This window comes from Hippocampus bargibanti, linkage group LG04, assembly GCF_051943395.1.
Source record: "Hippocampus bargibanti isolate YZ-2025 linkage group LG04, ASM5194339v1, whole genome shotgun sequence".
In the NCBI taxonomy this organism is placed as follows: Eukaryota; Metazoa; Chordata; class Actinopteri; order Syngnathiformes; family Syngnathidae; genus Hippocampus; species Hippocampus bargibanti.
The window spans coordinates 5279616-5305384 of NC_142737.1; the positions used below are offsets into that span (position 1 = coordinate 5279616).

Consider the following 25769-nt stretch of genomic DNA (forward strand, 5'->3'; position numbering starts at 1 on the left):
AGTTTAAATCCCCCCCAGCCTTCCCACATGAAAAACTTTATGGTTATAAGTTTCCAAACTTTTCTGTGATAAAGAAGACAAAAGACCCCCCCCCCCCCTTCAGATGGTGTGATGTTTGTGTTTGTGTGGGTGGGTGCAAAGAAATTTATATACTGACTGCCGAGCGATGAACGTGTGTGTATTTGCCTATATTTGAACAGAACCACATGCTCTCCTTTTTAGAATACAATGGCCCTTTATGAGTCTAACAATGGGAAAACTTTTATTATTATTATTTTTTTTTTAATCCATTTTATTTCTTAGCGCCTTTCAAAACTCTCAAGGACAATTTACAGTCATTATTATTATTATTATTATTATTATTATTATTATTTTTTTTTTTACTACAACATATTCCATTTGCATGAGCTCAAACGTCGGCTTCTTTCAATCTTCCCGTCAACACAATGCATAGATAGCATCAAGGCGTCGCTCCACTCCACTGAAACCACACTGAAAATGAATAAATAAATTAAATACAGTAGATACATAAATATATAGATAATGAGATAAATAAACACATAAATAAATAGCTATAGATACATAGACAAATAAATAAATACATAAATTTAAAAATACAAAGATACATAAGTAAAGAGACAAATAGATTAACACATAAATAAATACACGCATAAATACACAAATAAATACACAAATAAACAGACAAACAAACAAAGAAATAAATATAGTAATAAAAATAATCATCATAATAATGATAGTAATAAAATGGACACTATACAATCACAAAACGATATAAATAAAACCACGGATAAAATTATAAATAAAGAAAGAAACATAAATAAATAAACAGACAAATAAATAAATACATTAATAAATACACATAATAAAAATAAACAGACACAAATAAATACACATAAATTAAAAAAATATTTAATTAATAAATTTTAAAAAATAATAACTCAATACATTAATAAATTGTTAGATTAATTAAAAAAACAACGTCCAAAACACACACGTTCCACGCCACGTGTCTGTGTGTCAAATAACTAGCGTACTTCATTAGCGATTTCTCTTTCCCACAGAGACTAACGAAGGCTTGTCAAGTGGCAGAATGCAGTAAAAAAAAACAAAAATCAAAGGTTAATATTCAGAGAGCGCCTTCCTTGTTTGGTGATGAGAGGGGAGGCGCAAAGGTTGTGGTTTTGGCAGCTGGGTGCACGGGTGAGCTTTACAAGTCTTCGATGGGCTATTGCTGCTTGGAGTGACAGGGTTAGGGACTCAGGGTGTGGCTGGCGTGAGGTCAGATGCGGGGAAGGCTCAGAAACCCATCAATGACACCCCCCCCCTCCCCCACACCGGGATGATTGGCATAAAGGATGAGACTGTTACGGCTTGAGGCTCATCCTCTCTAAAATCGTCTTTCCACCGCTTGAGGCCTAAGCAGAGCGCCCCCCCCGAGGGTCAGGGTGTTGAACCCGGGCTCAGTGCCAGCCTGCTCACACCTTTGTTACCGCCATCTTCTTTTTTATTTATTTTTTTATGCTTTGCTCCGCCGAGGTTATGATTCTGCATATGAATGCGTGGCGTCTCTCATCACGCATTTGGCCGGCACGCATTCTCACGAGTGCTCTGACGTAAACATTCCTGGCTACTTTGTTCGCATTGTCAGTCACCATTGAATCAATAGCTTACTTTTGTCTTTCTTTCTTTTTCATTCCAGTTCTTTGTCGTCCTCGTGTGGAACTTTGAACTCTATATGATTCCGCTGGCTTTGTTGCTGCCCTTAGCCTGGAACTACATTCTCATCTCGACGGGCAAGGATACAAGACAAGATGTGGTGAGTGTGGCCTTTGGAAGCTAGCCGATATCCCTCCGCCTTTCTTTCATTCCACTGTAAAAAAAAAAGCCTCTTTGCAGGGGCACACAATGGACCGTTAAAACGGTGGCACCATTATTTTATGGGGACAAGGCGCTCTTGTCTCTTTCACAATATTATCGCCTTTAAGTATAATTCGACAAGATTAGATATACTTCAATCATACTTAGCTACTGTGCAACAGTGTAGCCGGTACGGATGCAGAGATAACCCAAAAGGCGACGTTTGAATAGAAACAATGAGGAGGAACATGCTACTCGCGCTTTTAAAACCTCTTTTTTTTTGGGTGGAGGATTAAAACGCAGCCGTAAAATGTATGCAAATGTAAAAAATGAATATGTGTATTATTTTCGGATTTCAGGGGGGGGGGGGCCAGGGGGATGGAAAAGAAAATCTGTTTTTGCAATCTCACGTTTCTCATTTTGCCATCTCGGAAGCAAAGAAAGGGAAGACATAATAGGCAGACGTATTCAGCCACGTTACGCCACTTACCTGGGGGTTTATTTATTAAATTCATTTATTTGGATCTCTTCTACCAATTAAATAATGTCAATGCAATGTCATGGGAAAACGGACATGTTTTAATCACGGCCCGGCATATTTCGGGAGCTGAGCGAATGAGTGGAAAGCGAGAGCGGGACTTCGGCGTGAGCGTGAACAATGACGTGATTAATTTTAATAAGTGTCTTCTCCGAGTCAAATTTGGAAATAACCAACTAAGCAGACTGGACAGTCACCGTCCGTCTGTCTCGCCTGTTTAACAGGATTTTACTCCCTCCCCGCTCCTCCCTTTTTTTTTTAAAGATCATTTCGGATAGACAGGAATTCAAAACCCATTTAGCACTTTTTAATTGCGATGAACAAACTCTCATGGCGTCGCACCACTACAGTAAAACCGCACTGAAAAATGAAAATAAATAAATAGATAAATAAATAAACACACAGATAAAGAGATTAATAAACACAAAAATAAATTCGCAAATACATAATAAACAAATAAATAAACACACAGACATAAACATAGATAAATAAACATACAAATAAATTCACAAATAAATAGAGAAATAAATAAACACACAGATAAATAGATTGATAAATAAACACCAGTTTAGCACTTTTTAATTGCGATGAACAAACGCGCATGACGTCGCACCACTACAGTAAAACCGCACTGAAAAATGAAAATAAATAAATAGATAAATAAATAAACACAAAAATAAATTCACAAATACATTATAAACAAACACACAAATAAACACACACGTAAATTCACAAACACAGAACAAACAAACACACAAATAAATAAACACACAGATAAATAAATAGATAAATAAACATACAAATAAATTCACAAATAAATAGATAAATAAATAAACACACAGATAAATAGATGGATAAATAAACACACAAATAAATTCACAAATACATAATAAACAAACACACAAATAAATAAACACACAAATAAATAAACACACAGAAAAATAGATGAATAAACACACAAATAAATTCACAAATGCATAATAAACACAACTAAATAAACACACAGATAAATAAATAGATAAATAAACATACAAATAAATTCACAAATACATAAATATACGAATAAACACACACATAAATACGTGAGCAAAGTAATTAGTAAATAAATAAAGTAATAAATTAATAAAATAATAACTCAATAAAATAATAAATCAATAAATGTAAAAAATATTAATAAATTAATACATTATTTTAGTACTACCTCTATATCAATAAATTAATAGATTAAGAAATTGATAAATAAATAAATTGATAAATTGATATATTACTTCAATAATAAATGTATAAATTAATAGATTAAGAAATCGGTAAATTGATAAATTAGCAAATTAATACATTAATAATTTGATAAATTAATTAAAAAAAAACATACACCTGAGAATTCCACGCGTTGTACATCAGAACCACAAACTGAGCGGACTCTTACTTGCTTTATACTGTGTAGCAAAACAGAACAAAATCGTATTTGTGTTGTATTTGGTCCATTTGTATTAGTTTATACTGCATAATTTATTTCACAACCTCTTTCGGTTGAACAAAACCAGTCCCCCCAACTGTGAACGACAACTTGGATTTGAGAGAAGCATTTCTACTCGCCTGTAGATGGCGACATTGCTTGACAAAAAAATACCCCCCCAAACAAAACCAAAACTACAATTACCTCTCATCCCTCCATCCAAAACCCTGCGTGATGATTTATCCTCTCTACCCGCGAGCCATTCATCCCTCGCTCTCATGATCGTCCTCTTCCACGCACTTGATAATTAAAAGGAGACAACAGAGGTGATACATTCTTGTACATTTCCACTTACTTCACGCGCTGGTAAGTGCGCACAAACTCCCACTCCATGCCGAATGGCTTTTCTCGTTCAAAAGGGACAATTGCGCCTCAAGTGTTACAGCAATTGGTTGGAAAAGTAAAACGTGTGGTGACTGTTGTTGTGAGGTGAGTGTGTCGCTGAGCCGCAATTCACTCCTGTTTACTTCATTCATTCATTCATTCATTCATTTTGAAAGGCGCTTATAAATGAAATGTATGATGTTGATGATGATTCATTCATTCATTCATCCACCCGTCCATCCATCGAATTATTTATTTCTATATTTTTTCTTTGTGAAATTTGTATTTAATTGTTTATTTATTTAATTGTTCTCATTTCTCATCTGAAGAGGAAAGCATACATGTTTGCAATCGATTAAAGATTTTATTTCGTGCCATTATTAGGCAACATTGAGGGGAAATGTCTCAGGCACAAAATGGCCACGTTCTTTTAACCACCTCAGTGTCCACAGGCTGATAAATTCCTTATATGGAGCTTGGACGCCCTCTTCTGGTGGCTTTTGGGTGCAACAAGTACAGCAAAATACATTGACGTGATGGAAGGACCGCTACAATGCGTCTTTTTTTTCGGTCAGGGGCGTTCCTTTAGTGACGTCACGTACGGACTCGTCACCAACTCAAAAACAAGACTTCCTGAATATTCAGCGCGAGTCTTAAAACGTAAAATATACATATATGCGGTGGAATCTTATTAAAATACGCTCAGTAGAAGTCATTTGAAGCCATTTTACAAATTATGGACACAACTTGTCCGGAGACGTCGGTTGTCCTTTAAATGGTACTGTGCTGCAGAGTAAATATAACGCAAAATACTGCATGTCCACACGCACGTGGCACACGCGTGACCCACCAACTTTGTCCCCGTTTATTCTCAGACACTACAGTGAGAGTCGACAAACACAACAACCCAAAAAAATCATCTTGACTCTGGAATTCAGAATTCCTAATGAGTTGAAGGGCCTTGATCCATGTGAAGGGTTCAATTCCACGCCCCAACACGGCTTGCCGATAAACATGAGCCTTCTCTGCATACTGCAATTGACCACTCAGGGTCACCGCCTGTTGTGTGCTTACATGTCCGCCTTGTAAACAGTTCTGGGATCAGCACTCCTTCCCCTCGCCCCAACCTTGACCGGTACCTGCTAAGCAGTTGCGGCACCCTCGGAACAGCGATTAAAAGGAGATGACGCGACCAATCAAGGTCTCTCACCTCTTATCTTATCATGTAGCACTTTGACCTTTGCATCCTGACTCTTCAACGCTGTTACTAGACTTGCACGTCTTGCCCAAACATGACCTCTCAAAACAAACAACAAAACGAAAGCAGAGGAGAAAATTTTAACCGCTCTTGATTTGTGTCCCCCTTGAACTCTTAATTGACCTTCTCTTCCTTTCCAGTGTAATTTTTGGAAACCTGCACTGGTTCAAAGATTATACAGTAAAGTCTCGTTATATCGATATCGGATATATCGATAGTCCCGGTTATATCGATACTATTTCTATGCACGCACGGAGAAAATTACATGCAAACAGGATATATCGATAGTCCCGGTTATATCGATATTTTTTCGGACTCCCTTGAATATCGATATAACGAGACTTTACTGTATTCCATTCCCATTGTAGTACCGCAAATTGCCACTCGGTTGATTTTGTTCAACAAAAAGACAAACAGGAGTGTCCGAGTGTCACATTTCAAGTGGAACAAATCTGTTTGGGTGGCATCAAAGTGGATAGTAGCAGCAACTCATAATACGAAAAACCCAAAATATTGATGTTCATATTTATTACAGGAGATAACAACATTGGATTGGAATATCCTTTATTAGTCTCGCAGTGGAGAAATTCATTTCACTGAAGCAAAGTGATGAAAGTAAGAGGAAAGGAAGAAGTAGAAAAGCAAAATATAGGACCTGCTCTAAAGGCAGCTACTCTCGCGCCGCCATCTTGAAGTCAAAACACCCAACAACAAAAAACTAAATAACAAATAATGTGACAAAACACAAAAGACACAGACAGTCCTTCAATCTGAAGCACTTTCTGTCCCCTCTTTGTTGTATGAAGCAGTTGCAAATAAAAGAGAGGATCAAAGCGTATTTTTCACCAGTGGATGAGGGACGCCATGGTGAAATGTGCACGTCTGCTACAAAGTAAATGTTGAACAGACACAACGATCTATTGTTGAAAAAAGACTATCTCACGTCTCCTGTCCCACGTAAATCCGCTTCAATTCCAAGCCGCGGCATAAATAAATAAATAAATAAATAAATACACAAATAAATACATAAATAAATAATTACATACATATGTGAATAATAGTAAAAAAATACAGTACCAGTTTTTAATATCCAAACCCAACCCCCTTTGTATATCCGTTGTCCTCGAGACAAAACATATCTGTTCACAAATTTCCACATCTTGCAATGTAACTGTAGTGGCTAAAGGTGCATTTCACTCTCCGTATTGGTGCCTGCTTGTACGACACCCGTTCGGCCGACGCTCATCCCATCAGAAATCCCTCCACGATGTTCCATTGGGCCTCGAGATTCCCGTCTCAGATGTTATTAATGTTTTAATTGCTGTGCAGACATTCGTAGAGGGCACTTACCGAACACGCTCGTGTCTCTTTCCACCGCAAGATGACGGACAATTAGGTCCCGTCACACTGCAGGACTTTCCTCTTTATCCTACGCTACAGACCATTGCTTGGATTCGACCATTGAATCTGGAAAGCTATTAAACAAGAGAAAAGCGAAATGGCCTGAAGGTACTTTGCAGTTTTAGACAACCATCTCCTGAACAACATACGTTGAAAGTTAGCTCCATTTCCCACACAACTGATCAGAAGTCGAATGTTTCAAATCAATAAATCAACTTGAAAGTGAAACAACTTCACATGGAGACATCTGATCTCACTGTGGCCTGAGGCTGGATTCACGCAGTCGGGTGTCCAATTCCAATTTTGTCCCGTGTCCATTTCCTCTTCCATTTTATGGTCCACTACACAACGAGTGAACCATACAATCGATGACTCACAGTTGCACACCAGGTGATCATCGCTTGCACACCGAACCCATTGCAATCCAACAGAAAAACTACGAGCCCTGGTTTTGGCAAACAATAAATGAATACATTTTAAGGCATTATGGATAACTTTCCTTTATATTATTTAGCCACCGATAAACAGCTCTCAAGAAAGCAGCAGACCGCCCTTGCTTCTGTTTGTATTTTATGCAGACAGGAAACTGTTGAAAACTCAAGGAGAGAGTTTCTAAGGCAGGGGTGTCAAAGTCATTTTTTTTGCCATGGGCCACATTGTAGTTCAGGTTTCTTCTCGAGGGCCGTTTTAAATTTGGGGAAGCTTTTACAATGTTTCATCCCCTCCACATATTATATATAGAGCGCACAACGAATTGAGAAACAACCGGTTTTCAAATTTGAAGTAAAAAAATAATGACTGTTATTGTGGTTTACATGGGACAATTTGAAATGTTGGTCCAGACTTTAGCAAGCATCATGGAATTTCACAGCTTTGATTTGCCTTGGCCGGCCGAATAAAGTTATGTGTCCCCCATTTGGCCCCCGCCCCTTAACTTTGACACCTGTGGTCTAAACGGTTATCATATCCGCCTCAAAGTGCAGATGTGCAGGGTTTGATTCCAGCATCTGTACTTCCTGTGTGTGAAGTTGATATGTTCTCTGTGTGTTTACTGCACCTTACTTTTTGGGATGTGCTCTAAGGCGTGTTGCCGTTGTTGCCTCACCACAGATACTCTTTACTCTTTGCTTTTTAGCCAAAGGTATACATACATCTGTGTAAGCTCTCAATCGTACAGGTATGGTCCATCTATGATTCCACGTCCCACTTTTCAATTCGCAAATAAATATGGGAATGGCAGTGAATGAGTCAATGTGGTACGCCCTCAATATGAAAAAACTAAAATTAAAATAGATAATTAATTGAAGGTGGGCCTTATATACCTTAGGGTGCGGAAAATACGTTACTTATTCCAGCAAAACCTAAAGAAAATTTGACCGATTGCCAATATTGATGTCAGCAAGGGGTTGTATTCTTTTATTCTGCTTTATTTTTCACTTCCTCTTTTCTTTTCGGGTTTTCCCTTTTGGGGTCACTATAGCGAATTAGTGTCCTCCATCTTCTGAGGTTTGATTCTCATATTTTTTTTTGGCCAAGCTTTTACTTCGCATGCCCTTCCTGACACAACCCTCTGTCTTTATTATTCACTGAATACATTCATTGCAATGACAAATGCGATTTCCTTCAACATTGCCTGTGCGGTGAGTCAAGTTTTCAAGATTGGCTGATTTGATTAAGGAACAAATTAAAAGTGCACGACAGATTGTGTTGAACTTTGGATATTCGACTGAAACGCGCATGCCTCACTTGCACAAATTTAGTCTTGACTTTCTTGACTGTGAGGCAGTGCTATTTCTCATTTGGAAGTCAGTAATAATGTATAGCAGGGGTGTCAAAGTCATTTTTTTGCCGCGGGCCACATTGTCATTGTCATTTCCTCTTGAGGGCCGTTATGAATTTGGGGAACCCATTAGAATGTTTAAATCCCTTCAAATATTACATATAGAGCACACAGCAAATTCATGAATAACTCGTTTTCAAATCTGAAGTCAAGAATAATGACTTTTATTGTGGTTGACATGCAAAAATATGAAATTTTGGCTCAGATTTTAGCAATCATCATGGAATTTAACAAGTTTGATTTGATTTCGCGGGCCGAAAAAAATGATGTGGCGGGCCGGATTTGGCCCGCGGGCCTTGACTTTGACACCTGTGATGTATAGCTTTGTATCATTCGAGAACAAGACTTCATAGCCATTTTTATCCAGTCTATTTTCACCCCGAGCCATCTTCCCAGAAAAAAAAGTGCCTTTAAACACACCGCGCCGTGACATCTGCCCTCATTAAGAGCCCTGCACAACACAGGTACAAGAAGTAAATATTATAAGAAAGCTGGGAGGGGAAAAAAAGAGGAAACAGCCTATTAGACCGCCAGAAAGTCGCACCGCCGCGTTACCCCGATGCCGAAACGGCAACTCTGAAAAGTAAATGATTGTCGAAATCCAGGGTGGAGTGGGAGCAGGAGACAGAAAAAGAGGCATTGGCGGCGTCAACGGCGGCTGGCAGGCGCTCCTCAGCGCAGAGTCAGACATGACATTTGGTGACAGGTGACAAAATCAAAAGGTCATGTCACTTTTAACTAGGAGCGCCTGTGCCCCACTGATTTCCCCGGTGCCATCCTCGGCACCGCAACGTTCATCTATGCTCTGCTAATCCCGGCAGAGAGGGATGGCAGGCAGAAAGACAGGCGTTTGAAGCGGGACGGGAGCAGCGGGAGCATCGGGAATGCCATTGCCGAATCCTCCCGGCCTCCCGTTTCATCGCGCCTGCGTGTTGCATTCTCTTCATTTCCACCCATTTGTCTGACTTCCTTCATCACCGTGAACCTTTGTGACTACCTGTGCTCTTTGCAAACGACGACTCCCGGTATCTGCTTCACTTCTGGTTGTTGTTTTGACGCTGCAAGCAAGCCTGTTGTAGTTTTAAAAAGTATATTTTATGTTAGATGTTGGGCTGGAAGACTCCAAGAAGTTGATGCAGTCAATCAAGTGTGCACTTGCTGCTAGGTTTTAAACTCATTCACTGCCAGACCAAAAATGTGTCCACTCCAGTTCCAGGGTTTTGGCCATTGTCACTCAAATTCCAGGACCCATAGAATACTGAGTTTTAGGACTACATAAACATCCAATGTAGTGTAAGAAACCTTAGACTCTCTTCTTTGATCACCGATAAAAAAAAGTTAATTCTTAAGTTATATGGGTATGGAGTTATCTGAGCTTGAAATCGATGAAAAGGTTTCTTCAGCCATCATCTGTACTTCTTTGGAGGTGTCGGATATTTCGCTTCAGAAGCAAAACACCCGACACCTTCAAAGAAGTACAGATGACGGCAGAAGAAACCTTTTCATCGATGGACCACTCCTGTACGACTGAGAGCTTACACAGACGTGCTGAGCTTGAAATACAGATGGCTGTCCAAACTACAATGCAATACATGCATATTGATTTATATAGCGCTTTAACAACAGCTGAAGCTGGAACAAAGCGCTAACATGGAAATGCTGTTGCCTTGTGAAAGGGAAAAAACATTGCCAGAGGTCTGGCCAGCGTTTTATCGGCACCCTCCCCAAGAAAATCCAATACCAGACAAATTCGGGAATATGTGCTCTACGTCATATTTTCAGTTCTCGAATAAATTCACGGAAGTCAGTGAATGAGGTAATGAGACCAGTGGTTAGCATGTCAACCCCAAAGATCACAAGAATTCCAGCTTTGACCTTCCGATGTGAAAGTTGTATGTTCTACCAATGCCTGTGTGGGTTTTCTACGGGTACTCTGGTTTCCTCCCGCGTCCCGAAAACATGCATGGCAGGCTGCTTGAACCTTGTGAGAATAAATGGAGCAGAAAATGGATGGATGAACATTTCATATCCTTTGTTCTTGACATACATCTTTCTAAAATACCACAAGGCAAAATTCAAACTGTATTTGATAGCCTTGCAAAAATATTCTGGGGTAAACATGACCGTTTTCCATTTTTGGGAGTGGTTAGATTCTACCAACATGAACAGTTCTGACTAAAGGCAATGAGGTTCTATAATACTCATTACGCTGTCAGCAACGATAAGCCAATATGTCAGCAAATAAGCAATGAGGAAAGATGGCTTGCATTGCGTTTCTTCATTGGAATAATAATAAAGGCGGTTCTTTATTAATACAGACCCATCCTTCAACCCCCCCCATCGCTCCCTACTCCCAGTCCCAACGGTACAAGGGCCTCACCCCAATCCAGCTCCCTGCTGGGTAACCCTGACTGGGGTGGTGCAGATGGAAGACCACCCCACCCCCCACCCCTCTGAGGGCCGTGCCTCTGACAGCTTTGTGAAGGGCCCGCATGGGTCGGCCAAGCCCAGCTAGCAGCCCCTTATCACACACACAGCCCTCCCTCAGTCGGCAGAAAATGTGGTGTCGGCATTACGCACATACAGACACACACGCATGCCCATACAGTCATGAGCAATGCATCCCAAGTAGGGCCTTGAGATCCCCCAGTTAGCAAGTCGCAGCAACCTCGGCAGCTGCAGAGGTTAAACCCCCCTGTACCCCCCCTCTCACCGTATCAAAGAAAGAGGAGAGATGGAGAGAAGGATGGAGACATCGGAGAAAAGGAAAAAAATGAGAACGTATATCTTCATGTTCACTGGTAGCCAGGCATCAATTCCCGCCGCGGCTGTCATTGGCAAGGTTAGGCTAGCAGATAGTGGAACTCTCTGCCTGCTCAGACTTTAGACTCCTCTTTTGTTTTTTATCCAATTGAGAGAGGAAATCCATAAGTGTTGAAGTTTACAATTTGAATTTCTTACTTGGTTTTCATTTTTTAAATCATGTCGCTTGTTCATCATGCAACTAGTTTATTGATGACATTTCTGTTCAAAGAAGGGGGTTTTAAAAGGTTTTAAACTCATTCACTGCCAGACCAAAAATGTGTCCACTCCAGGTCCAGGGTTTTGGTCATTGTCACTCAAATTCCAGGACCCACAGAATACTGAGTTTTAGGACTACGTAAACATCCAATGTAGTGTAAGAAACCTTGCCCGCAAGAAGGAAGTCAAAATTAACTTAAAGCCAGTTGCATTTCAACCATAAAGTGACACGACTGGCGCTATTGTCGATATAAAAGTAGTGAGAAACATTTGATCAACTCCAATGCGGCCAGGCCACTTGAATGTTTTGCTATTTTTTTATTTTAGTAGTCGCTTAACTGGCTAGCTGCCAGCCACTAGCGCTAAAGCTAGTAACGGTTGATACATTAGACAGTTTTAGCTCAACACCAGTGGCGCTACTGTCTATTGAAAAGCAGTGAATGTCAAGCTAGAAACATGTTTACCAACTCCAATGCGGCCAGGCCACTTGAATGTTTTACTATTTTGGCTTTTAGTACTCGCTTACTGGCTAGCTGCCGGCCACTAGCGCTAAAGCTAGTAACGGTTGACACATTCTACAGTTTTAGCTTAACATCAGTGGCGCTACTGTCTATTGAAAAGCAGTGAATGTCAAGCTACAAACATGTTTACCAACTCCAATATGGCCAGGCCACTTGAATGTTTTACTATTTTTGTTTTTAATAGTCGCTTACCTGGCTAGCTGCCAGCCACTAGCGCTAAAGCTAGTAACGGTTGACACATTCTACAGTTTTACCCTAAATATTAGTTATATAACATTCATAATTAGCGATTAAATGTAATTTTAAGATGACATCCTGCGTGTGAACTTTAAACTGTGCTACTGACTGTATTTTGAAGTTGGACTGTAGCACCATGATGTGTGCTACCATCTGCCTCCACCATACACACCAAATAAAGTTGAAAGTACTGGAAATTTTTTATTATATATATATTTTTTTATCTATGTACTCAAATTACTCAAAGATTCGCTTTACCCTAGTTGCTTGTCCAGGTCAAACGAGACAGTCTCAAACTCACCTGTGATGGAACACTATTTGAAATAAATGCCTGGATTGGTAACTAAGCAGTCTAAAGTTAAGTAACTTGAGCAATAACAATAATAATACTTTTCATTGATAAGTGCCTTTCAAAACTTTATAGTCACAGCATAAGTTTTTCTGTGGGGGAGCAGCGTTCACTCAACACAGAAGTAAACAGATTGAAAGCTAGCTAGTAGATAGCTAATAGATAGCTAACAGATGGCTAGCTAGATAGGTAGCCACCCTGATAGCTATATCGCTAATAGATAGCTAGCTAGATAGGTAGTTAGCTAATACACCCTGAATATCACTAATTAAATACATTTAACATTTACATTTTTGAGCAGTTCAGTAAATTACTTTCAGTGTAAAAGCCAATCATTTATGAAATACTTGTTTTGTAACTCAATGCTTCAAACAGCATGAGCGGCCATTTTAAAATGCTCAATGTCATTTGGCTTTGTGTATGCGCTATATTATCACCATGTTTATGAATTTATGGGCCACTGTGTAATCTGTGAGAGCACCCAGCATCATCCCTGTATTCTTTCAATCGGTTTGAATATGTTAATCTCCATTTCTGTCTATATTGAATTCACCGGAGCGGCTTTCCGGGCAATGTTAGCTCACCGCGATCAAGTCGACGGCTTTGGCTTTGAGGCCGCCATCGCTGTAATGACAGTAATTCAAACAGTGTGATAATGGCCGCGTATTGGGGGAGTGGTGTGTAAGCAGCCAAATCATATCATTGAACACACGACGGAGAGAGAAAGAGTGATGCAAATCGAGAGAAAGACATTTGGAATTTGGAGGTAATTTATTTCCCACCCTTAGTGAGACACTAGCTTCAGCGCCCGCGTTTAGCCATGGCAATCTTCGGGGCAGATGACATGTTCCGTACCTTTTTATTTATTAATTTAACACCGTCTCGTCGCAAGAAACATGACGTCTCCGTGTAACCAGAGGCGATAGAAGGAGCGAGCGAAGCGGAGCAGAGCGCGGGTGTAGATAAACGACTATCTTTTTTTTTTTCTTTCTCTGCCTCTCTAGGTCATGCTTCTCCAGCTCGCTCACGCTCATTCTCTTTGTTTAAAGTTTGGAGTGTGTGCCAGGCGTGCCCCCTCCAAAAGCCTCTGTGTGGAGGAATCCATTTTGTTTGTATTTTGGCACGTATGAAAGGATTTGGGTGGAACCGTGATGACTTTATAAACAGTTATAGCTCATTTGTTTGTGAAGCCAGAAGGCTTTCATATTACAATAAGTCTTCAACATTTTTTTTTTTTTTTTTTGTCGCGACTGAAAACAAGACTTTCCCCCTTTGCTACTTATATAACATAGTCGTGAATTTATTCCACGTGGATGCGAGCAGTCAAGCTCATATGTCGAAGGGGGGTGACGGCATCTATCTGAAGTGGGAATTACCCGCCGCTATAGTTTCAATAAGGAGTCCCATTCATATACGCACACTTGCCCCGTTGACTGGGAGTTATTGATAGAGCGTGTACACACGCATACGCAAGTACACGGCGCACTATTGACTCAACCCGCTTGCTTTTCTGAACTCCTCTTTGTTTGTGTGGGAAGCGGCATTTACATAAGAGGCTTATGTCAGCCGCCACATAGTTTGCTCACTTACTTCACTGAAACACAAAAAAAGGACAAAAGCTATTGTCCCTTTAAGTCATGATTTTTTTTTTTTTTGGGAATGTCTCCAAGCTGGTGTTGTGAGCTGGGGATGTGGGGGCGATGAGGGCAGTCAAAAGGTTTGACGGCTTTTCCTGCAGCTGAATGCGGCACGACAATGAGGTTAGAGGGGGTGGCGCCTCATGCGCTTGTTTGTTTACTAAATTGGGGGCAATTGCACAAGCTCGGCTTTTTGATGTGGGGTTGATGAATGATTGACAGCAGGGGTGGAGAGCAATTGGAGCAGGCGTTTGATGCATGGAGATTATTTGGAATACGTTTCGTGTACTCGTTTTCTTTTTCATGACCACTTGTCTTTAATTTGTTCTTTTTAAGTCTTTATCGTTTTTGTGTAAAGGACTTAAGGACAGAGGGACATTTGCAGTTTTGTTGGACGATTGAAGAACATGCACACGAAACCATCCCTTTTCGGGGAATTATTGCTGACACATTGAACTGACAATGTCAAATGTTTATTTTTTTTCCAGTTCCAATTTGTGACATCAATGACATGCTAATGTGTTAGCAACCTTCCTTTCAAGGAAGAAAAGGTTACACCGGTCACTGAAATATCTTGATGCTGACAAAATCTGATTAAATCATGCTAAAAAATACATCAGGATCCAAAACCTCTGCAAATAACACACTGCAAGAATCCAAACAAGGGCGCGGAAAATCCTACTGGACCCTCCACACCCTGCTCACCCCCTTTTCCAGCTACTCCCCTCAGGCAGGACCTACTGATCCATGCGCACCAAATCCAGCAGACATTTAAAGGACAACTGACAGCATTTTTTTGTTTCCGAACGGCCATCAGAAAAACTTTTCGTAGCATCTAAAATACCCAAAACATGCAGGCTGATATTTTTAGTAAAATGCAAAACACCAATAAAAATGACTTAAAGTGTCCCAAAACTACTTCAAAATGACCCCGGAAATGGTGCGCTTCAGAAGGTCCCGCCCCCTTGTTAGTGATGTCACGCCAGGACGTCTTGCCTTGCTGTAGAATCAAAACAATGGCTTCAGATTCGGAGAAGATGCTTTCTTGTTACTCATCCAGTTATGAATATGATTCAAATAGTTCTGAAGAGGAAATCATAAATGTTTGCAATCGATTGAAGAAGTCCTCCCGTATCAATTCGAGCCGTCAGGACTCCAATATAGCGTCCCAGAAAATGCACAAGATTGCGTCCACGCTCAGTAGGAAATGGGCTGATTTGTCTGCTGGGAATTTGTGTCAACTAGTATCAAATAGTAGTCTTGGTGCAACGCGTTATTTATGTGTTTTCCTTCAAATTTTGCAGGGCAGTTTGTGACACTGTATCCTGGCGTGACGTCACGAACAAGGGGCGGGACTTTCTGAATCTTGCTATTTCTGAGCTCATTTTGTGGCAGTTTTGGGACACTTCAAGTCATTTTTATTGGTGTTTTGCAGTTGACTAAAAATATCAGCCTGAGTGTTTTGGGTATTTTAGATGCCATAAAACGTTTCTCTGATGTTAGTTAGGAAACAAAAAAATGGTGTCGGTTGTCCTTTAAGGACTTCAGAGGGACATTTGCAGTTTTGTTGGATGATTGACGAACATGTGCACCAAACCATCAAAAATACAAAATGCAGCATTTTTGCTGATGCGTTCACATTGGATGGACATTGCGCAACCATTTGGAGATGTCAAATGTTTTTTTTTTCCATAACCCATTCCAACCTGAACAACAGTTCTAATTTGTGACATCAATGACATGCTAATGTGTTAGCAACCTTCCGTTCAAGGAAGAAAAGGTTACACCGGTCACTGAAAAACGTATCTTGATTCTGATTCTAATTAAATCAGGCTGAAAAATACATAGGGATCCAAAAAGGATTTTAATACAAACAATAACAAATACCTGAACTTAGTTTTGATTCAATTGATATTGTCAAAAGACAACAAGAACCCCACCGCATCAAATCCTCCCCAACAGTATTATCAAATAAGTGTCATCACATTGAATAAAATCTACGGTAATCATTCCAACGGCAACCCTCCAAGTGTCCCAATATTTATACCCCCATACATAGACCATTGAGATCATCCACGGCAATTGATGTCAAAAGACCAACATAAAGCTTTGCGGAAAGGTTGCGAATGCTTTTTTGTGCGATGCGATTCAAAGGGGATGAGTCGACGTTAATCCTCCGCATGTTGAAATCCCATACCGGAGCCTTTACACAAACGTCAACATATTTTAGCAATAGAATGCTTCGAAAATTAAATGTGAACTGTAAATCATTTTGATGCTTGACACACACACACACACACACACACACACACACACACACACACACACACACACACACACACACACACACACACACACACACACACGTCCATACGATAAGACAAAAGTGTTGCAGCTCAACATTAATTTGACTCCCTAAAACTGCTGTACTGACATTTATCTCTTGCCGCACCATAAATGATTTATACCTCTGATTGTTCCCCCCCCTTTCTTTCTACTAGCAAGCAATGGAAGATCTGATGGAGGACGAGGATGAGGATTTTGACAAAGATGACAGGGTAATTATACCGCATCGGGGACGCACACCAACACATGCGCAACACCAAACAAACATGCACGAGCCGCCCGAGGGGTAGCTTCGGGTTGCCTCGTAGTCTGAGAACCGCGAAAGATGGAAGAAGACATGCTTTACTTTCTCTTCCTCTGTTTGGGGCTCAAACACTTGTTATTTATTTATTTATTTATTTATTTATTTATTTATTTATTTATTTGATTATTGGTGTAATTATTTATTGTTCATGGTTCTATTTATTTATGTATGTATTTCTTCATTTATTTATTTGCCCATGTATTTATTTAATTTGTTTTTTTTTTATTCATTTGTTTATATTTATTGTGTTTCTATTCATGTATATGTGTATTTATTCATTATTTATATATTTGCCAGTGTATTTATTTATTTAATTTTTTTTTTGTTTTTCAGTTTATTTATTTTCCCCATTCATTTATTTGTATGTTTATAATAATAAAAATAATAACAATAATAATAATACTAATGATAACAATGATAATAATAACAAAATAAAAATGATTATAATAACAATAATAATAACAATAATAATAAAACATTTCGTTTATAAGCTCCTTTCAAGAAAAACTTATCATGTGACTGTAAATTGACCTTGAGACTTTTGAAAGGCGTTTAGAAATGAAATATATTATTATTATTAAAACTCTGTGCCCTTGAGAGTTTTGATAATATTTATTTATTGGCTTATTTGTTAAATTATTTATTGTTCATGGTTCTATTTATTTATTTGTGCATTCATTCGGTATGTATGTATGCATGTATGCATGTATGTATGTATGTATGTATGTATGTATTTATTTATTTATTTATTTATATGTATTTAGCTGTCCATTTATTTAATTATATATTCATTTTTTTATCTGTTTATTTGCTTATTTCTTTGTGCTTGTTTTTTTAGATATTTATTTATTGACTTATTTGTTTATTTATTGTTCATGGTTGTATTTATTTATGTATTATTTTTTATTTATTTATTTATTTATTTATTTGATGGTGCATACCTCAACACTTTCACCATTTTCACATTTTCGAAAGTGGTATTTTCTGCTCCGGCCAAGCTGAGTCCACTCTCCCGATGTCTCCCGCCTTCACCCCCGCCTTTTTTCACGTGTTGGCGGAATTACATGACTCCTGTCACGCTTCAATTCTGCTTCCTGAGAACATACACTCATATAAAGAGCTTAGTTGGCTATTTAGCTCCATTCGCTGGCCCCTTTATGTCGCAATAAAACAGCATCTGGACTTGTCCAGACACGATCAGGTAACAACAGGTGGCGGCTTTACTGCCTTTGCTCGTTTACACTGTACGAACAGCTACCGAAACAAATGCCACGAAGTAGATGACGCTACTTGGTAATTGGAAATTGAAATGTCGGAGCAGCTGCATTTTGTCCCATCGTGTCATACTGGAGATACGTTTCAAGCTGATACTGTGGGGTGATCAGAACCGATTAAATCGGGAAGTGGAATGCTGATCGATTTATCATGCAAACTTTTCAAGAGTGACCAAAACCTGCGAAGTGCAAGTGGTCAATGCACTCAAGCAGAGGTTGTGGGTTTGATCCCTGCTCCGGCCTTCCTGTGTGAAGTTTGAATGTTCTCCCCAGGCCTATGTGGTTTTTCCCTGCATACTCCGGTATCCTCCCACATTCCAAAAACATGCCAAGGAGGTTAATGGAACACTCAAAATTGTCTGTTAGGGTCATTATGAATGAAGCAGGAATCAAAAGTAAGAACAAAAAGGTTCTTTCATCTTTGGGACGGCACATAATGGACCTGCCTGTACCCAGTGCTCCAGGCAGTGTGGAAGCGCAAAGGGGGGCCTAGCTGTTTGGGAGAGCTGGCAGGATATGACGTCATTGAGCGGAAGTATAAAACTGGAGGTCCGAGAAAATAAAATAATGTCTCAGGATATAAAAAGATGTTTAAAATTTGTTCGTGTAGCAAATTGCATTAACGTTGTAACTCGGTGTTGGTTGTTTGTATCTGTGTCCTGCTATTGGCTTGTAACCGGTTCAGGGTGGACCTAAGGTCAGCTAGGATAGGCTGCAGGAGATCAGAAAATGGATGAATGGATGGATGGATGATTTGGCATTTCTATTGGAGTGGAGTTGAGGGTCTGGGAGCAGACTCAGGGGAGTTTGTAGTAGTTATTATCAAGCTCTTTGACCAGGCAATACAGTGATACCTCAGTTTACGAACCCCTTGGTATACAAACTTTTTGGTTTACAAACGTTAGATTTATGAAAATTTTACCTTGGCATACGAACTTTTTTCGTACACAGAGCTGCCTCAATGAGTGATGTGTATTTCGCGAACGACTAACAACAAAATGGCAGCCGACTGTTTTTGTCCTCTATTCCCCGCCCCCAGTCTTCGGTTAAAGCCATGTGATCATCACAATGGTAAGCAAAACGACTTTATTATATAGTACAGTTCATTTCTTTAATTATAATACCTTAGCACGTTTATTATACATAAAATAAGGTATATTTTCTGTAGTTTTAAGGCTTAGAAAATTAGAAACTAGCAAATTATGTTTTATGGGGACCTGGGAACGGATTATTCTCATTTTAATGGTTTCCTATAGGAAATTAATTTTTGGGACACACACTTTTCGCCTTACACACGCTGTCTCTGAACCAATTAATTTTGTAAGCCAAGGTATCACTGTATAGGATTTTGAAATTATTTTGCCCTGCTGAAATTATTTTCCCCTACATGCTGAATTTACTTGAAAAAAAAATCCTCCCTTCCATTCACATAATTCTCGTTTAAGGTCAAGTTGCCAGCTAAAAGCCTTGAAAAAAAAAGGCATGCACACACGGTGTGCAGATGGTCGAATGGTCGCCCCGGCAATAAGTCAGGCAATCAGTCAGTCAGCATGCCAGTTGCCTGACGAGGATACGCGAGCATGACATCCCCCTCGCCATGTTTGTCAAGTTCCAAGGCTGAAAATGTGGGGCACGCCGATTGAAGAAATGCGCCAAGCAACCTTCTATCCTTTATCCTTTCTACGTACCATCACTACATTCCCTTTCCCTTATAGGAAAAAAAAATCTAAGATCTAGCGTTTGAAAAGCCGCAGATTCGACTTCCTGAAATATATTGCGTACTTTCTGATCGAAATGAGGTCCAGCAAACCGATTATTCCGAAGGCTGTTGTGCGCTCTGCTCGCAAGGCTGGGATGGCAAAGCGGTCAGAAAAGCAACAATTTACCAACTCTGCCTTTATATATTTTGATCGACTGCTAACTTCAACTGTAAGCATTTTATTGGAGGTGTCGGAAAGTCGAAAGGAAGGTGATGGTCCTCCCGCATGCTTTTGCTTTCATCCTGACAAATAGTATCTCACTTTCTCCTGCTGCTCTGTCAACTGGTAAAGTGCAGAACAAATTCCACAACCTAATTTTTTTTAACCTTTGATAACATCCCCCCCACATACCCCTATTGCACTTTGAGCACAGCTTCAGACCGACAAGTTGTGAAAACCATGTCAACGAGGCCCCCCGTTTTATGCACTCAGAGACGAGGGTGAGTGAAAGGCTGAGAGTGAAAAAAGGATTGATAAATGTGCCAAAGTCGCATTTTAATTGAACTTGAAGCACATGTTGCAAGTAAGCACAATTCATCCCAGATGTTTGCGCTAGCCATGTGCGCCACAAGGCAGCTATTAGCTGGATAACCTTTGCTCCAAAGGCTAAATGGCGTATTACATGGCCCAAAACTGGTGCACCTGTTTTTCATTGCGCTGAAGACCCCTTGCAGGTTGTTTTTTTTTCTTTGACTTGGATCACCATCTGAGTTTTGACTGAAAAGAGAAATGATAATACCCACTCCATATTAACTCATTCACTGCCACACGTGCAAATTGCCAGGGTTTTTGTCATTGTCACTCGAATTCCTAGACCCACAGAATTTTTAGGACTACATAATCATTCACCATAAACCTTAGACTCTCTCCATCAGAAAAAAAGATTTAATTCCCAAATTATATGGGTCTGGAGTTATTTGAGCTTGAAATGAGGGCGGCTGTACGAAATACAATACAGTGATACCTCGGCTTACGAACACTTTAGCTTACGAACGCATTACGAACGTTAAATTCGCGAGAATATAATCTTGTCATACAAACTATTTTTTGGGAAACACACAATGAGTGATGTGTCGTTCGCAAACGAGCCGGTTATTGGAGCTCCCAACAAGGAGCTGGAAATGGCAGCCAACTTAGAAATATTATATATATTTATATATAAATATCCCATCAATCAGACTCCACATATAACCCACACAAACCATCTATACAATTTGAAGAGAAAAGACAAGCAGTGGAACCAGCTATTAATGACGTTTCTAGTGTGACTGCCTGCATATGTTGGTGTTGCAATATCACAACTTCCACGATTTACAACCCAGAGCTCCTTGAGACACTATGCAAAAAGCTATCCATTCCATCAAGCCATCAACAACCATCACAAAGGTAAATAAAACGATTTTATTATTCAGTACAGTTTATTTCTTTAATTACAATACCATAGCACATTTATTATACATAAAATAAGGTATATTGTGTGTAGTTTTAAGGCTTATTTAGTAGAAAATTATGTTTTATGGAGACCTGGGAACGGATTGTTCTCATTTTAATGGTTTCCTGTGGGAAATTAATGTTTGGAATACACACTTTTCACCTTACACACACTTTCTGGGAACCAATTAAGTTCATAAGCCAAGGTATCACTGTACAATACTTACATATTGATTTACATAGTACTTTAACAACAGCTGAAGCTGTAACAAAGCACTAACATGGCCAAAAGGGAAATGCTTCCCCTTTGGTAAAGGGAAAAAAAATTGCCAGAAAGAAGTCTGGCCAGTGCTTTATCGGCACACAAGCAAGAAAAAACAAAACTGGAAAAAAAAAATGGGAATGGCGCTCTACGAGGACACACTTGTTACAGTCACAGTAGGCTAGTACAGCATATATAAAAAGTCTACACACCCCTGTTGGAATGTAATGTTTTTGTAAACATGAGAATGGGGTACATGACGATTCATATCACGCAACTGGGATGATGTAGATTTTTTTTTCAAGAATTGAAGAAAAAAAATACTGAAGTAAAAGCAGTTGCATAAGTGTGCACACCCACTGATATCTGGAATGTGACTGTATTCGAAATCAAACATTCACATTTTCCCTATGAATGATTTTATTCTGGTCCAATCAAGCCAGGGTAAAACTTTTTGGACCATCAACACATATCAACGGTTTGTCATCGAATCGATATTTACATTCTCCCTAAGAGGTTGTTCATTTTACAGACACAGGAATACAATGCATCATACACAATGGTCTGGGAAAAAAAGATCCATCTCTCCTAACACTCTCCCTATGAATAATGTAAACAATGGCGCCATGACATGACACCCAATGTTATCCTTGTTTGTCAATAGCGGAAGATCTCAAAGGGCAATCTTTATCCGTTACTGCTTCCTTTGGGGGATACAAATTATTCTCCCTGAATGTAAGTCCGCATCCAGAATGTAAAGAGTGTACAGAGTGCAGCCATATTTCCAGCATAGGGCTTTGTCATTCATTCAGCATTGGCTTGGCCGTTTGCGTTCCTGTTCCTGTGCTCGGGAGGTATGTGTGTAGTGAAACAGTTGTCTCTCAGATGAGGGGATTTTTTTTGGGGGGGAAGGTGGGGGGGGCTAGTAGAGAGAGGAGATTACCCTCACATGGTTGACTGGTCACTGAAGGGTCTGCGCTGTGCTCAGCTAGGCTCCGCTAGCCTCAGGAGGACTTGACACAGATAAGATACACACTGCAATCATGTCCCGCTCACGGGCTTGCTGTTCACTGCTCACGCTGCCCCCCCCCCCCTTGTCTATCTCGCCGTATCCCATGCACGTACACACACATACACACACATACACACACATACGATCCGTCCGGATGTCTCATTCAACTGATATTTATCAATTTTGATCGTTGTAATCCCCACGTATTCATCCAATACCACATTCTGGGATTGTTTTATAAATATACACACATGTAATAGTTGGCGTAAACATTATATGCGGTCTCCTCCGAAAGTATTGGAACTTGGAGGTTGATTTATTATTTATTTTTTGTATACTGAAGACAATTTGCTTTCATCTGAAACGGTGAAAATGAGACAGATGTTCACCAATAGTTTTTGTTCTCAAGGGATTTGTTAAACAACCCAGAACAGAGCAACTTTTGCTTGAAGCCATCCACTTTTCCAACGACTGAACCGTTGGTTTTATCGAACAATGACACATTCACGTCATCTTTGTAAAGGGTTTTCTCAGAAGATAACAATGAATCATCTTTATTGTCCAAGTATTTAGAACACACAAGGAATTTGTCTCCGGTAGAGCATGCTGCACTTGTATCATAAACAAAACATGACAAATAAGTATGGACTACACTAATAAAGGCTAATCTAATAATCATATAATTTAATCAAATATAATTATTTAATGTAAATGGTACCTCTCAGGAACAACTGAGACAATGTGCAAAATATCAAGCAAACAATTTCAAGTGAGTACAGAGCTGGAGCTACAATGATTATAACGGGTTACTGAACCGCAGGGTTGTGCAAAATTGCAAAGAGGCACTAAACAGTTAGTTAGATTTGGGTTACTTTTTATAGAGCTAATGGCTAGGGAGAAAAAGCTGTTTAAATGTCTGCTGGATTTGGTGCGCATGGATCGGTAGCGCCTGCCTGAGGCTGAAGGAAGTCGCTGGAAAAGGTGGTGGGCAGGGTGCGGAGGGTCCAGTCAGATTTTACTTGCTCCTGTCTTGATTCTTGCAAGTCCAGCTGCGTGCGTTGAGGTGCAGTCGTTTATGTAGAGGCAGAAGAGCAGTGGTGAGAGGGCGCATCCCTGTGGGGCTCCAGTGCTAGTGGCTGAGGATCCACTGGCACACCGAGCTGGTGATGGTGTTGAACGCAGAGCTGAAGTCCACAAACAGGATCCTTGCGTAGGTTCATGTGTTATCGAGGTGCTAGGGCAGGGTCAGGGAACCTTTTTGACTAAGAGAGGCATAAAAGTAAAATATTTAGAAATGTGAGTTTCTTTTTCTCAAGGGATTTGTTAAACAACCCAGAACAGAGGTACTTTTGTGCGCGCGCAAACACGCACTCACGCGCGCCCACTTTTCAACAAAACGTCAGAATGTATTCTTTAAAATCATTTTGTGATAGTACTCACCAATAACATGAATGGTTTTCCGTTCCTCATGATTGGTAAAAATCCAGCCAAACGATCGGAATGAAAGTCAACTTGTTGGGTCCACAGGCGAAGTTACTGCTAGCTAGCCCGCACACGGCTCATTAGCTTCCACACTTGCTATCTGCAATATACCTCTCTCAGAAGTATATTGATGCTAACGTTAACATGGGGCTTGTTAAAATGTCACTGACGTTCGACGGTTTCATCAATGGTATTGTCTCATTGCAAATTAGAATCAGAACCTTTTCTCTCCTCAAAGGTGAATGCTCCGGTGCATTCAAGCTGAAGTGTACTCCTAATTTTTTTTACTCGTCGGGTTCATTTAAAGGGGTTTCAACATGACGGCCAGTATCATCCAATCAAAATTTCCCTTGAACAGCAAAAAGGCGAGAATATGTATTTAGTTTTATCGGCGAGCCATATGCCAATCATCAAAAGAGCCATATATGGCCCGCGAGCCACAGGTTCCTGACCCCCTGTGCTAGAGGATATGCTGCAGCCCAAATAGAAACAAAATAGGTCCTATGATTGTGAAACAGCTCTTCTCAATCTCAAAGTAAACACAATTGTATCATTTATACCATTAAACAAGCGTGTTAGGGTGAAGTTATCGTCTCAAGTAGCACTTTGCCAGGACCCGCCACCTCTCCTTCTGTCATGACACTGCACAATCGTTCAGATAGCAACATGGCACAATGTAATTTCACTAAAAAGAGCACTGGAATTCTTATTTTTTTATCACCCTTTGGTGAAAATATAAAATAAACGAAACCTGTGATTGAAATCTTCTCGGGAGGCTATTGAGCTTGCGGTGCAGTAGGGTTGTCCTCGAGTATCAAGGGGGTCTCTGCCGGCATAATGGGGGTCTGCATTCTTTTCTTCTCGCCGTCTGTGAAGGATGAAAAGCTTTCCACTGTAAAAGATGCTATTGACTTTTCCGCTTCGTTTTTCCCATCCCATCTCAGTTTTATTTCCTTTGACGTTCTACAGAGACGCCGGTTGGAACCGTATTTTAATCATGTTTGGGTAATGGAGGAAGAAGGAGTGGAAGCGGGGGAGGAGGTGGTTAAAGGTGTGAAGAAGCATTCTTTCTTTGCAAACCATACGGCATTATTTGTTTGTTTGTTTGCTTCTCCGCTTTGCCGCACACATGCGTGAGGTGGATCATCTCTCAAACCATCACGATTCCCTCCAGTCAAAGTTTTTTTTTGTCTCATTTTCAAACTCTTAACAATCCATTTGAGTTTGTAGACTTGGGAAAACTAAGATGCATATTTTATTTGCCCAATAGCACGTAAATTAAGTACAAGTGAGTCAGCGTCACTCTCGGGTACATTTGAGGGTTCCCATTACACACGCACAAATGTTTAGATCAGGGGTGTCGAACTAATTTCTTTTC

At 39.9% G+C, this 25769-nt stretch overlaps 1 protein-coding gene across 3 annotated transcripts in view; it reads left to right on the top strand.

The window, feature by feature from the left end:
• The window catches only part of LOC148898821 (multiple C2 and transmembrane domain-containing protein 1-like), a 117859-nt gene that overhangs the window by 64131 nt on the left and 27959 nt on the right, over positions 1–25769 (top strand). For all 3 annotated transcript variants that reach the window (XM_088993702.1, XM_088993703.1, XM_088993704.1), the window contains 2 exons: positions 1721–1837; positions 17022–17078. In XM_088993702.1, coding sequence (XP_088849828.1) covers positions 1721–1837; positions 17022–17078 — 174 coding nt within the window. The remainder of the gene's footprint in view (positions 1–1720; positions 1838–17021; positions 17079–25769) is intronic.